Source organism: Bolinopsis microptera, chromosome 13, assembly GCF_026151205.1.
Source record: "Bolinopsis microptera isolate Bmic1 chromosome 13, MBARI_Bmic_1.0, whole genome shotgun sequence".
In the NCBI taxonomy this organism is placed as follows: Eukaryota; Metazoa; Ctenophora; class Tentaculata; order Lobata; family Bolinopsidae; genus Bolinopsis; species Bolinopsis microptera.
This window is the reverse complement of record NC_087084.1, coordinates 14822468-14837664: the sequence shown is the minus strand read 5'-3', so window position 1 is coordinate 14837664 and position 15197 is coordinate 14822468. Positions and strand designations below refer to the sequence as shown.

At 38.5% G+C, this 15197-nt stretch overlaps 1 protein-coding gene across 2 annotated transcripts in view; it reads left to right on the top strand.

The window, feature by feature from the left end:
• The window catches only part of LOC134824901 (sodium/potassium/calcium exchanger 1-like), a 113428-nt gene that overhangs the window by 49026 nt on the left and 49205 nt on the right, over nt 1-15197 (top strand). The window contains exons 7-13 of one of the 2 annotated variants that reach the window (XM_063836907.1): nt 5039-5147; nt 7365-7425; nt 7549-7619; nt 7995-8021; nt 8609-8727; nt 13348-13595; nt 13792-13972. In XM_063836907.1, the coding sequence (XP_063692977.1) occupies nt 5039-5147; nt 7365-7425; nt 7549-7619; nt 7995-8021; nt 8609-8727; nt 13348-13595; nt 13792-13972 (816 nt within the window). The remainder of the gene's footprint in view (nt 1-5038; nt 5148-7364; nt 7426-7548; nt 7620-7994; nt 8022-8608; nt 8728-13347; nt 13596-13791; nt 13973-15197) is intronic. The other variant, XM_063836908.1, reaches the window with a different exon arrangement.

Here is a 15197-nt window from a genome sequence, read left to right as displayed (position 1 = left end):
CTTAGCATAGTCCATATCCAACATCATGGAACACGCTCCATATCCAATATCTCTAGTGAGAACTAAAAGTCTTCATATCCAATATCTCTAGTGAGAACTAAAAGTCTTCATTATAAGTGGTGTCTACTGTCTGGCTGGTATCAGTTGTGCTGAGCTGTAGTTCTACTCACGGAGCACACATCCAATATCTGAGACGGTATCTATATGGAACAAGCTCCATATCCAATATCAAAAGTGAATAAGTGATGTCTAGTCAGTTGAGCTGTAGTTCTAATCACACATCTAATATCTGAGATGGTATCCGCTATCTATTCCTGTAGCTCGAGATGATATATATCCATTGTGTTACTAGGGTTACTGTTACTAGGGTTACTGATATATATCCATTGTGTTTATTATTCACGAGCCGTAGAGAGACCAATCATTTGATGAGAGTACTCTTCTCGGACATAAGATTAATTATAATAACACAGATATTCTCATTCATTTACCATACTCCCACAGATACGTATCTAGATACGTATCTAGATATTATCTAGATATCTCTACAGAGTGCTGTATGTTATTCAGACATCAAGCAGATGTTAGATTTGATGTGTTAAGTAGAGAGAGAGAGAGAGAGAGATGTGCACTTGTTGTGACGTCTTATCCTAACGGATTAATAATATCGACCTCACAGTTGATAGAGATAATAGTGGTAAATACTAAATAGTGCCCAACATACATAAATACTAATAGTGTAAACGTTAAACAGAAAGATGTCAATAGTTAACTTTATTATTTTCAGGTATTATTACTGGATTGGAGACCGTTATCACGTGACGCATTCTTCTACGGTATTTCTATCGTCATGTTCAGCGCATTTGCGTGGGATGGTGAGTACTGTGAAATTTATAGTAATTATTAATTATTATCTATAAATAATAAAGTAATAATTATTATGAAATTGGATATCTTATCTCATTTCTTAATTTATACTGCTTTTAGGTGTTTTTTAATTGGGGACTGGCCCGAAGAACCAGACAATGTTTACTCAAATATATTACATAATTACATAATTACATAATTACATAGTTAACTCTACAGTCTATGAAATGAAATGAAATGAGGTATTCATATCCCGCTCATATGATTAACCAACTACACAAGGAAGCTGATTAACCATGTTATAGAAATATATATTAGAAATATACATTCAAATCCTTGTTCACCTCAAATAACTGTTCATAATCCTGTCAGTGTTAAATAGCCACAATGTGACACTGTATTGATTTTGAGCCACCTTGTGCACAATTCCCGGATCCATACTCTGGAAAGAAACCCAACCCTTGGCCCAGTTCCAGAACTCTAGATCTACCATGAAACTCTTCCAGAATTGTTCTAGAGGCTTCCACTTTTAATGAAATGTTCATATTTAATACACTTACTAGTGAGTTCTTCTTACTAAATTGTTCACATCCCATGAGGATAGATTACAAACACACCGACAGGTACGTGGTAGTCGATACTTCTGGGGTTACAACTTATTCATCTGTATAGTGTATTATTAAATATAGGAAAATGAAGACCTTATAGTCTTCCGTAAGAGCTGCGATCATCTTCGGATTGCAGGTTGTATGCCTTGTGGAAATAGTGCAGGAGACCAGCAATCAGGGGTTGAAGAAACCGGGGGGGGGGGGGGGGGGGGCCATCGCCCCCATAAAATTTGGGCAAGGGGCCAAAAAGGGCCAACTTTTAAATTTAGGTTTCTAATTTTTTTCACCATGTCGAGGTGGAAATTGTGCAGAAGACCAATAACTCCACGATAGCATCTAATGCTACTTCTACTGTACGTGATTATTGCGTACTAAAACAGGGCCCAGGTGTGTCAGTGAGTGGTAATGGTATAATTTAATCCTGTCGAGCGAGAATTAAGAGTTTAATTAATCAGTTCTGGGCCCAAATTGTTAAAGATAACCAACTTATTGCATTCAGTATTCTATCAAGCTGTACAGTATGTAGCAATGTTTGCAAACAGGGGTTGAAGAAACCGGGGGGGGGGGGGGGGGGGGGGGGAGGGGCCATCGCCCCCATAAAATTTGGGCAAGGGGCCAAAAAGGGCCAACTTTTAAATTTAGGTTTCTAATTTTTTTTTCACCATGTCGAGGTGGAAATTGTGCAGAAGACCACCAACTCCACGATGGCATCTAATGCTACATCTACTGTACGTGATTATTGCGTACTAAAACAGGGCCCAGGTGTGTCAGTGAGTGGTAATGGTATAATTTAATCCTGTCGAGCGAGAATTAAGAGTTTAATTAATCAGTTCTGGGCCCAAATTGTTAAAGATAACCAACTTATTGCATTCAGTATTCTATCAAGCTGTACAGTATGTAGCAATGTTTGCAAACTGCAGGTTTTATATTTGATAAAACGAGTTATTAATTTATTGGTCACGTGATTTATTGGTCGCGTGATTTGTTGGTCACGTGATTTGTTGGTCACGTGATTAGTTGGTCACGTTATTAGTTTGTCACGTGATTAGTTGGTCACGTGATTTGTTGGTCAGGTGATTTGTTGGTCACGTGATTTGTTGGTCACGTGATTTGTTGGTCACGTGATTAGTTGGTCACGTGATTAGTTTGTCACGTGATTTGTTGGTCACGTGATTTGTTGGTCACGTGATTAGTTTGTCACGTGATTTGTTGGTCAGGTGATTTGTTGGTCACGTGATTTGGAGTAAATGTTGAGATTGATACAAGATGGATAGATGTTCAGATTTTTTAGGAATTTTGGGTTTTACTAACTTCTTAGACTTATGTCACTGAAGATGACGCCTTGCAACATGTTTGACGATAGCCTGTAAATTGATAGTTTGATCTCAGTATTTACAAAAAACCATCTAGCTTGATTGATTCAAAGGGTGAACAAATCCCAAGATGGATAAACTTCCGATCATAACATGTTAAAGCTGGGTTTTATCACGTATTGTATTATAGTATAAACTTAAAACCAAGACAACCTTTCCCTTGCCCACAGTTTCCCAGAATATATTTGTGATTGTCTGATCATTATATCTCCATACGTTTAACAGATGCAGTCAAGCTGAGCACCGCCGACCAATCAAAGTAAGGATCTTAATTCGTGACGGGTGAGATATTGGAATGAAAGCTTAACCAGGAGATTTAAAGCTTTAAAAATAGCATCTTTATCGGTAAAGCTGTTATATTAGCGAAACGTATCTGCTCTGATAGCACTAAATATAATTAAAATCTTTAATTTGTCTAAATTGATATTCAGTCTGGAGATTACTATTGCATAATATTTAGTGTATGAAGGTAGAGGAGACAATGAACCACTTTATTTTACCGGGGTAAGCACAGGGCTCCAATACTCTATCTTACAGTGGTCATGATCTGTCCAATAGTGATAATGAGCACAGCCCCCTACGAAGAAGAAGATGGAATCATCCTTATTTCAACTGTAGGATTACCTTGTTAACCACTGTCCAGGCACGTAGCCAGGGGGGGGGGGGGGGGCTACGTGCCTGCCACTAGTAGTAAACCCGCGATGGGGTGGCATGTGCCTCAATAAAAATATTACAGTCATTTATTATTATATCAATTTATCATTAATTATCTCAACAATATCAATAACGTATGGTTGATTCTTCACACTTAGTAAAATGTATAAAAACAAAGTTAATCTACACTAAAGAATGAATAATCTATATTATATAAATCAACAATATTATCTCCCCATCTTCTTGTAGTCATTTTATCAAAGCGGTAGAAATCCAAGTAATTTTAATACGCGGTGCTATCTCACTGACCCCTAGTTAGGAATAGTATATAATAGAGGCTCTAAGTTAGAGTTCTAAAGAATATAAAATATATATATTTATAATATATACATATTTTATCAACCTAATATCCCCCAATACGCTCCCCCACTTCCTTTCCTCCCAGGCGACACATCTTAAGTTAATCTGGCAGCTAATCTGGCCTTTGGGTAGTGTCACGTGACCAAAAGGTAGTGTCACGTGACTCAGGAAGTGCCACGTGACCAGTATCATGACAAGTATGACACTTCCTCCGCTGGATATGGTCTCTGCATGCAGGATACAGTTAACCTTCTTTTAAAGCGAGGGGATATTAATGATGGCCAGTGTCTCGCCAGCTCCGCCTGGATTGTGTGTTGATTATTTTAGGAGGAGGATGCTGATTAATGAAAGTGTGGAGAGAAAAGTTGTTCTAGAAGTCAATAACAACACCAGGGTTATGAGGGGTATGCTGATTAATTACAATAAGTGTGGAGAGTATGAGGGGTATGAGGGGTATGCTGATTAATTACAATAAGTGTGGAGAGTATGAGGGGTATGAGGGGTATAAGGGGTATGCTGATTAATTACAATAAGTGTGGAGAGTATGAGGGGTATGAGGGGTATAAGGGGTATGCTGATTAATTACAATAAGTGTGGAGAGTATGAGGGGTATGAGGGGTATGAGGGGTATAAGGGGTATGAGGGGTATGAGGGGTATGGTTCTTTCAGAATCATCTGTGGTATTAAACTTTATTAAATTTATAATTCAATAAGCTATCATAAACTGTTCAAGTCAATTTCGATTTCACAGTAACTTCACATGAGCAGTCATGTTATACAATTTCTTCTCATTCCTTGAAAATATGGTAACTATGGTAACGCAGGTTGTTACTGAGTAACTTTTGGAGGGTACTCTTTCTAATCTTAACAACGCGAATAGTAACTATGGTTACTACTGTTAGTAACTATTGTTAGTGGTTACTATTACTAATGTCTCATTTATACCCTTATCCTCCTCGCGTCCTAAGAATTAAAATAGCGTTTCTTGTGTATAAAATAATTGTTACTAACTCACCTATATATAAGAATGAAATAATGTGCTTGTATACCGCCCATATGGTTAGCAACTAACACAAGTGTCAGGTACTAACCATGTCAGAGCGGTTCTAAAAGGTGAGGTGAAAATATCCATGTATAATATATTCACATATAAATATTGCTAATATAATATTTCAGGAATGTTCACGTGGTTAGAGAGTCTGGTGACGCTACTTTACTACGGTATTTACATCCTGGCTCTTAAGTTTAACCCTGCTCTCTTTAAGCTGCTGGACATTCTCGGAGGGTTAGTTTCTCTTTCTCTTTAGGTTTCTCTTTCTCTTTAGTTTCACTGTATTTTACGATTAGTTTCACTGTATTTTACGATTAGTTTCACTGTATTTTACGATTAGATTTAACTTTAACGGTTAAATTTTTATATTTCACAGTTCACATTTTTTAGATATTGTGTATTGAATAATATCTCGAATATTTTACATTTTACCCCCCAAACTGCAAGTACTGAGTCTCGTCTTCAAAACATCGTCTGCAATCTCAGATATTGCTCATTTTATGGTTTCCCGAATACTGAATGTCTGACGCTTACTTGAGTAGCAATATTATATGCTATAATATAATACAACATTATAACCTGACGCTACTATTCTGTCTACTGTAACAAGTAACATTACTTGGTTTGAAAAGATATATCTAGTTAATCTAAATACGTTATTAGAATATCTTCTCAAAAAAACAAAACCGCCCTCACGTACAATGGTACGAAATGTTCACCATTTCCCTGTGTTACTCAATGGAGTAGAGAAACTCGCAAAAAAGGATCCCACAAAAATATTGGAATGGCGCCAAATACCTGAATACCACGCTTTTAGTATGCAAGGAATTACGATTTACAAACAATGCTACCAAACTCTCCCACAACATCCTACATGTGGCTAATTAATTAGTGGCTAATACCCAGTGGGCGAATACACTACCTATAGCTGTGTAAGAGTGTAGGAGTTCTTACAACGACTGTAAAGTACATGGGCCAGAATGTACTTTACAGTACGGAAAAGGATTGAAGTTCCTGATTTGGACTGATCGTGCTAGTAATTCACTTGTTTTATCCAGCCACATGGTAAAGTATACCTACACATGATAAACCTTAACACATAAGATTGTATGCATCCTAGATATGTTGTTCTCATATAACATGTTCAACTGTTCAATCTCCACTTTATTTGCATCTTAATTATTCATTCACATGCTCATAGTTGTAGTTATTCACCTGCATATTCATATTACATCCCCTCTCGATCAGTTCACATACCATAAATACCACACACTCCTCCCTTGCGAACATGCTAGTATGACCTGTGAAATGTGAACTAATAAAACATTATTAAACCTCGACCAGGGAGTAGTAGTACTTAACTAGTAATATATAGTATATATACTATATACTATATAGTATATTGTATATATTGTATATATTGTATATATTGTATATATTGTATATATAGTATATATTGTATATATTGTATATATTGTATATATTGTATATATTGTATATATTGTATATATTGTATATATTGTATATATTGTATATATTGTATATATTGTATATATTGTATATATTGTATATATTGTATATATTGTATATATTGTATATATTGTATATATTGTATATATTGTATATATTGTATATATTGTATATATTGTATATATTGTATAGTACTAGTATTATTTGTATACTCGTTCTACATTTATTCATTTTATGCCTGCAGCTACGAGGAGGTCGAGATAAACAGAGAGCAAGTGTTCTCTCCACTCGAGCTATCTCACTTATTGGAGGCGTATTATTTGAGCGAGTAAGAGAGTTATACATTGGTCGTTAGATTTGAAGTGAGGTGATCGAGCAGCCAATAACAGGCACTAATTGAGCTTGACGTCATGGCGGTAAGAACTATCGGTGAAACGTAATCAGTTTCTGTCATAATTAGCCATGTTAATCCAAGTTGTTATACATGCGTTGCTTGACGATGACTCTCTCTTCTCCAGCGCATACTGTGTGGTTTGTAGTGTGAGTTAGTTTAAGCGGAGACTGGAACCTTGGTCAGTCGAGGACAGTTTCTATTTGGTTCTGTTAGGTATTTCGAATTCATGAGGTAGATATTTGGTCAGGACTGAAAATTTAAAAGCATGCATCAACTTAATGGAACGCGCGCAGGTTTAATAGGTGTTTTAATCTTGCACAAAAGTTGGTATTCGACGCGCGCAAATTGCGCGTTTGCATGTGCATCAAGCGTGGTCGGAAAAGAAAAGTTGACTCTGGGAAAATTAGTTGCTTGCACCAAATGTTTAGCTTACTTCGAAAGCACGAGTAACCGATTTAGAGACACGCTGTTTTTACTTTTCTACTTGGGTGGCCATACATCTCAAGTCAGCATACATTTTTAATGGGCTGATGATATAAATTGTCTTCGATTCGGTGACTTTACATTAATAGCTGCTTTTTTTTCAGATGTCTTTGCTGTATTAAAGATGTTCCTCATGCTGAAGCCGAAGAAGTCGAAAATACAAAGGTATGACTTTTAAATCTGCAGGTTCATGGGGCTACAATAATTTGAGATATTTCCATCCTCCCTATTCGTTAAACTGATAATTTGAAGCTGCTAATTGCTGTTCTCACTGTTTCTACTAATCAGGTTCACGTGTTATCGGATAATAGTATTGGACCAGTTGTACAAGTTACTCCTCCAACTGATAATAATAGCAGGTAAAAAAGCTCGTAATTATTCAATTATTAAATAATTATTTAATAGTTATTTATTAATGTGTTTTTTAAAGATAACAGCTGATGATTGTGAATTTGGTTCGTTAATATTTTAACGTGTCTGGAGAATGGCTCTGTGAACTTTTCACTTAAAACTTTAATTAACGCTGAATAAAATAAACAAAACATTTTATATCCCGCTGTAAATGTGAAGCTTAGTAATATTAGTGGAGGTCACGTGACATTAACAATTTAACACCTGTCACTAAGCGCCCTTTCCAAGCTCATTATTTAAATTTATTTCTCTATTTGAACTGTTAAATAGTCCGGTTTTATCCCCCACTATTGATGTGTAGTAATACTAGTATACTCGTTCAGTGTCAGTGTCTCCTATGTGCCGCTCCGGTAAGTGACGTGCTGCGCTGGGAACACGTTGCCAGGGTAACCAGCGCGGTCACCATGGTAACCCGTTATATGATGAATGCTAGTTAAACTAATTGATTAATTATTCGATTAAATTTTTCAGCTGAATGGTAGCTTGTTACTATTTGATTGATGGAATATTTGATAAAGGAGCGCTTTTATAATCTAATAAATGATTCTTCTCTGTATGTGATGCTGTGGAATAAAAAATAAAATAATATTAAATTTCTCAATTATCGGTCAATTGCATGATGTGGTAAAACTATCTCGGAAATGTGTTATGATCATGATATGATTGTATTGAATGAAAAATAAACCGCTTTACATGTTATTGAAAATAGTTGGTATGGAATGTTGTTAAAACTGACCATTAAAATATGTTAAACATGTAAATATTGTAAAGGAGCAACAATGGTAAAGCATGAGGGCTGAAACCATGGTATCAGCAGAAAATAATTTAAAAAGTAGCGATAAATCACTTGCTACAACTTGCATACTTTAAAATAACATCTCTACAACGAATGACGTCACAACGAATGACGTCACAACTAATGACGTCACTATTTCAGTGATGTGAGGGTTGAGATGTACCCTAAAGGACTGGGGGTTCCCATGACAATGATGCGGACTCAGAGCTCAGGGAGTAGCGGTATTGGTAGTATGACAGACGATCCTCCTCTTCATATAGGTACACTTATATAGGTACACTTATCTGTTCATATAGGTACAGTTATATAGGTACACTTCATATAGGTACACTTATATATGTACACTTCATATAGGTACACTTATATAGGTTCACTTCATATAGGTACAGTTATATAGGTACACTTCATATAGGTACACTTATATAGGTACACTTATATAGGTACACTTAATATAGGTACACTTATATAGGTACACTTATATAGGTACACTTATATAGGTACACTTATATAGGTACACTTCATATAGGTACACTTATCTCTTCATAGGTACAATGTACATGTGTATTGTGTAATAGGTACACCAACATTTCACTAATTATTTGTTTAAACATGTTTTAATAGGTTCAGTTGTCAGACATTGCATATTATTTCTTAGTTGTCTTGAGATAACTCAGGGGCGCAATGTCAAAAAGTCTCGTTGTCTGAAAGTCGCTATCTTACATACATTTTATTTTTTCGCTCGATTTGTTGCAACTGGTAATTGGACAAGGGATACTATTGCTTCACGAAATTAATTTCAATATCAAAATCAGTCGATAACACGTTTTATTGGCAATCAGAAATAAACAGAACAAATAGTTGAATGTTCAGCAATGTAAACTTTTGATAAAGGACGAAAAAAACACTAACCTACGCCAAACATGAAATACAAAACTAAAACCATTTACCATCACGGAAATCATAACAAACACAAATAAAAAATAAACAAGACAGACTATTCAAAATGTACATGTTGTGTTGAACACAGATTGTGAAATAGTCCTGAATGAAAAACATTGGGTCTCTTAATCTTCCTCATTCTTTGAGCTGTCCTTTCTTCTATGTTCCCATTCGTTCACACCTCAACTGTCTCCATCACTGTCCCTGTTGTATAGTAGTTAATACTCCTTTATAAATAATTAAAATGTCCCTGTTGAAAAATAATCATTACTACTCCGTTGATACACCATACTCCAACTATCTATTACTGCTTTTGATTAATAAACCATAGTACTCAATCATTCTAAAGGTTCATAATTAAGTATCGAAAATCAATATTCACGTATAATTGATCAACAACAATAAAGCAATATAAGTTAGAATTAACCCAAATATCAGGGACACGAATGACTACTCCAGGATTTAAGAAACTAAACTTTCAACACTGAAAACATTCAATATAAGTTACCGTTATTAGAGATAAGGTTGGTGACAAGCTGGTAAAACCACCGTATCTTCAACCTTAGCCACTGCCTGAAGCTCCTCACAGTAGCACAGTAGATGATGAAGTTGCTGACTATATCAAGGAAGCTACAAGATAGAGCTAGTCTATAGTAGGCAGGGACAAAAGGATTTCGCGATTATTTTGGCCAAAAATCGCGGTACCGCGAAAGTTAACAGGCTATACATTAAACTATACATAAAATTTGTCGCGGAGAATGGGAAATTTCGCGATTTCGTACATGCCGCGAAATCCTTTTGTCCCTGATAGTAGGTAGTGTGAACGGCAGATTGTTTCTCAAAATAGGACGCAGTTATACGGTAGATCGCGTATGGTAGGACGGATATACAGTAGATGAGAGCTGTCAGAGAGACTGTGGCGATTCCTTGCCATCTTGGTGCTGCCTGGCAGCGTGTTGAAGTTATCCTTGATTTGATCAGATACCTGATAAGCAGAGAGGTTGTGATGATGACTATAGTTAGTGGGACTAACATGAAGATCCCAATCAGCACTGGCATTAGGTACTTCCAGGAACTTGTGTCAAAACTGTTACTGTAATGCTGATAGCTGAAGAAGACGTTGTCTCCATAAAAGGATATCAAGGTAACTGGCAGACTCAACAATAAAGTCCAGACAACAGCACATCCGATATGTGCATGTCTTGTTTCTACTGACCTAGCTCTCAAAGGAAAATGAAGGACAACCAGCTTGGTACAAGTCATGGCGCAGATAAGGGACATTCCAACAGCTTTGATATAAAATGAAGAGTAAACCTGTACAAAGCTTAACCATCTTCCTAGGACCCAGTCATCAGCTATCATGGATACTATCATGGGCAGAACGGGAGATACAATGCAGAACAGCAGATCACACACCGTTAAATGCAGGATCATAACCACCAGGAGTCGGTTGAGTTTGAATACTTGGTATTTTATGGCTGCTATGAGAATAGTAGTGTCTCCAATGAGGGAGGAGATAAGAACGAGGAGACAGTATCCTGCCCACGTGTATCTCGCTGCTGTGCTCTGAATTCCGTACACCGTTTTATTGGAGTAGTCGTGAGGTACAGACATATTGAAAAGAGCCCGGGCAAAAAGACTGGAGAAACAAAAAAATTAAAATGTATTTTACTTCCTCCCAAAATTAGTTGGTCTTGAAGTTCCCAATTTTTCTCTAGGCAAGTATTACTCATTCGCAGATTAGTCAGTTGGCACGGGTATTCACATTAGTAATATGAAACTGCGAAGTGCAATAGCCATGAGATTTTAAATTAGCTAGAACTCCTGATTTCCTGACAATGATGATTTCAGTTCTGGATAAATTTGACACTTCTTGATCCTAGTGTAATGCTATATCATAGGTCGCGGTAATATTTCGAAAATCATTAAGTTTCATGGTAACGTTTAGTATGGTAAGCGTTACTTAATTGGTCGGGAATAGAGTGCTCTGAGTTTTAACTTTTAATTGAAACCAAAATGCCCGCCCAATATTTGAAGAATGAGGAGGTAAGCTTTCCGCATAAGATTTAAGATGATGCTTGCTAATGGTGCCCCCCCCACCCCTCGCATAATATTTAAGATGTTGCTAATGGTGCCCCCCCCCTCCTCGCATAATATTTAAGATGTTGCTAATGGTGCCCCCCCCCCCCTCGCATAAGATTTAAGATTTTGCTAATGGTGCCCCCCCTCGCATAAGATTTAAGATGTTGCTAATGGTGCCCCCCCCCCCCCTCGCATAAGATTTAAGATGTTGCTAATGGTGCCCCCCCCCCCTCGCATAAGATTTAAGATGTTGCTAATGGTCCCCCCCCCCGCATAAGATTTAAGATGTTGCTAATGGTGCCCCCCCCCCCCCCCTCGCATAAGATTTAAGATGTTGCTAATGGTGCCCCCCCTCGCATAAGATTTAAGATGTTGCTAATGGTGCCCCCCCCCCCCTCGCATAAGATTTAAGATGTTGCTAATGGTGCCCCCCCCCCCCCTCGCATAAGATTTAAGATGTTGCTAATGGTTCCCCCCCCCGCATAAGATTTAAGATGTTGCTAATGGTGCCCCCCCCCCCTCGCATAAGATTTAAGATGTTGCTAATGGTGCCCCCCCTCGCATAAGATTTAAGATGTTGCTAATGGTGCCCCCCCCCCCTCGCATAAGATTTAAGATGTTGCTAATGGTGCCCCCCCCCCCCTCGCATAAGATTTAAGATGTTGCTAATGGTGCCCCCCCTCCTCGCATAATATTTAAGATGTTGCTAATGGTGCCCCCCCCCCTCGCATAAGATTTAAGATGTTGCTAATGGTGCCCCCCCTCGCATAAGATTTAAGATGTTGCTAATGGTGCCCCCCCCCCCTCGCATAAGATTTAAGATGTTGCTAATGGTCCCCCCCCCCCCGCATAAGATTTAAGATGTTGCTAATGATGCCCCCCCCCCTCGCATAAGATTTAAGATGTTGCTAATGGTGCCCCCCCCCCTCGCATAAGATTTAAGATGTTGCTAATGGTGCCCCCCCCCTCGCATAAGATTTAAGATGTTGCTAATGGTGCCCCCCCCTCGCATAAGATGTAAGATGTTGCTAATGGTGCCCCCCCCCCTCGCATAAGATTTAAGATGTTGCTAATGGTTCCCCCCCCCCCCCTCGCATAAGATTTAAGATGTTGCTAATGGTGCCCCCCCCCCCTCGCATAAGATTTAAGATGTTGCTAATGGTTCCCCCCCCCTCGCATAAGATTTAAGATGTTGCTAATGGTTCCCCCCCCCCCCCCTCGCATAAGATTTAAGATGCTGCTAATGGTGCCCCCCCCCCCCTCGCATAAGATTTAAGATGTTGCTAATGGTGCCCCCCCCCCCCCACCCCTCTCATAACATTTAAGATGTTGCTAATAGTGCCGCCCCCCCCCCCCCTCGCATAATATTTAAGATGTTGCTAATGGTGCCCCCCCCCCCCTCGCATAAGATTTAAGATGTTGCTAATGGTGCCCCCCCCCCCCCCCCTCGCATAAGATTTAAGATGTTGCTAATGGTGCCCCCCCCCCCCCTCGCATAAGATTTAAGATGTTGCTAATGGTGCACCCCCCCCCCCCTCGCATAAGATTTAAGATGTTGCTAATGGTGCCCCCCCCCCCCTCGCATAAGATTTAAGATGTTGCTAATGGTGCACCCCCCCCCCCTCGCATAAGATTTAAGATGTTGCTAATGGTGCCCCCCCCCCCCCCCTCGCATAAGATTTAAGATGTTGCTAATGGTGCACCCCCCCCCCCCCCCCCTCGCATAAGATTTAAGATGTTGCTAATGGTGCCCCCCCCCCCCCCCCCCCCCCCCCTCGCATAAGATTTAAGATGTTGCTAATGGTGCCCCCTAGAAGACGCCAGCAGGTCCAATGTCTACCAATCCGAACCCTCTACAGAACCCGAGGAGAAACCCTGGTCACGTGACCCTGGAGTACACAAGAGCGAGAGTCTGGACTCTGTCTGTGTGGACGACGTTACGAAAACTAACGGAGAGGCGCGGCACAGTAGTAGCTCCTCTCCCGGGACGGACACGCAACGTGACGTCATTAATCTGCCGCGTGACGTCACGCCGCCGCGTGATAAGAGCACGGAGACGGAGGGGGAGGAAGAGGACTTTGATGAGGTCACAGTCTGCTGCTGTGAGGTTTGTGGGATTGTTGGTGGAATTTTTATTTATCCTGTGTTGGACTTTTACATCTTAATTTTGAGGAACTCTCCCCTATACGTCGTGATATTACTAGTATGACCCCCTCCCTCCCCCCCCCTATATTACAAGTATGACCCCCCCCCCTATATTACAAGTATGACCCCCTCCCCCTAACACCTTCATGATACCCCAGGTTTGCCCCAAAGTATTAACCAGCCTGCCAGAACGACCCGCCGGAGCCTGCTCCCTCCTCCGCTACTTCATCAATATCTTCTACTTCACTGCTTCTTTCCCCTTCCAGCTCCTCTTCTCATTTACTATACCTAACACTATGAAACCTCATCTCAAGAAGTATTATTTGCTCTCTTTCGTTGGTGAGTTTGGGTTTAGATTATACATTATACATTATACATTATACATTATACATTATACATTATATTATTATTGTATAGGTTTAGTATTTACTAGTTTCTGTTCCCTGCAGCACGCAGCGACAAATAGAATTAGGAAATTTCAATAGGTATCTTATCTGGGGTTTTATACAACATCACATGTTATACTACATACTACATACTACATACTACATACTACATACTACATACTACATACTACATACTACATACTACGTACTACGTACTACGTACTACATACTACATACTACATACTACATACTACAAACTACATACTACTTACTACATACTACATACTACATACTACATACTACATACTACGTACTACATACTACATACTACATACTACATACTACATACTACATACTACATACTACATACTGCATACTGCATACTACATACTACATACTACGTACTACGTACTACGTACTACATACTACATACTACAAACTACATACTACTTACTACATACTAAATACTACATACTACATACTACATACTACGTACTACATACTACATACTACATACTACATACTACATACTACAAACTACATACTACATACTACATACTACATACTACATACTACATACTACATACTACAAACTACATACTACATACTACATACTACATACTACATACTACATACTACATACTACGTACTACGTACTACGTACTACGTACTACATACTACATACTACATACTACAAACTACATACTACATACTACGTACTACGTACTACATACTACATACTACATACTACAAACTACATACTACATACTACATACTACATACTGCATACTGCATACTACATACTACATACTACATACTACATACTACATACTACGTACTACGTACTACATACTACATACTATATACTACATACTACAAACTACATACTACTTACTACATACTACATACTACATACTACATACTACATACTACATACTACATACTACATACTACGTACTACATACTACATACTACATACTACATACTACAAACTACATACTACATACTACATACTACATACTACATACTACATACTACGTACTACATACTACATACTACATACTACATACTACATCACATGTCCATTGTCCATTTCTATGAACTGTAAAGAATGAAAGAGGTAAATCATAGTACGATATAAGATCAATAATGTGTGGATCCAATTTAGTCCAATAAAC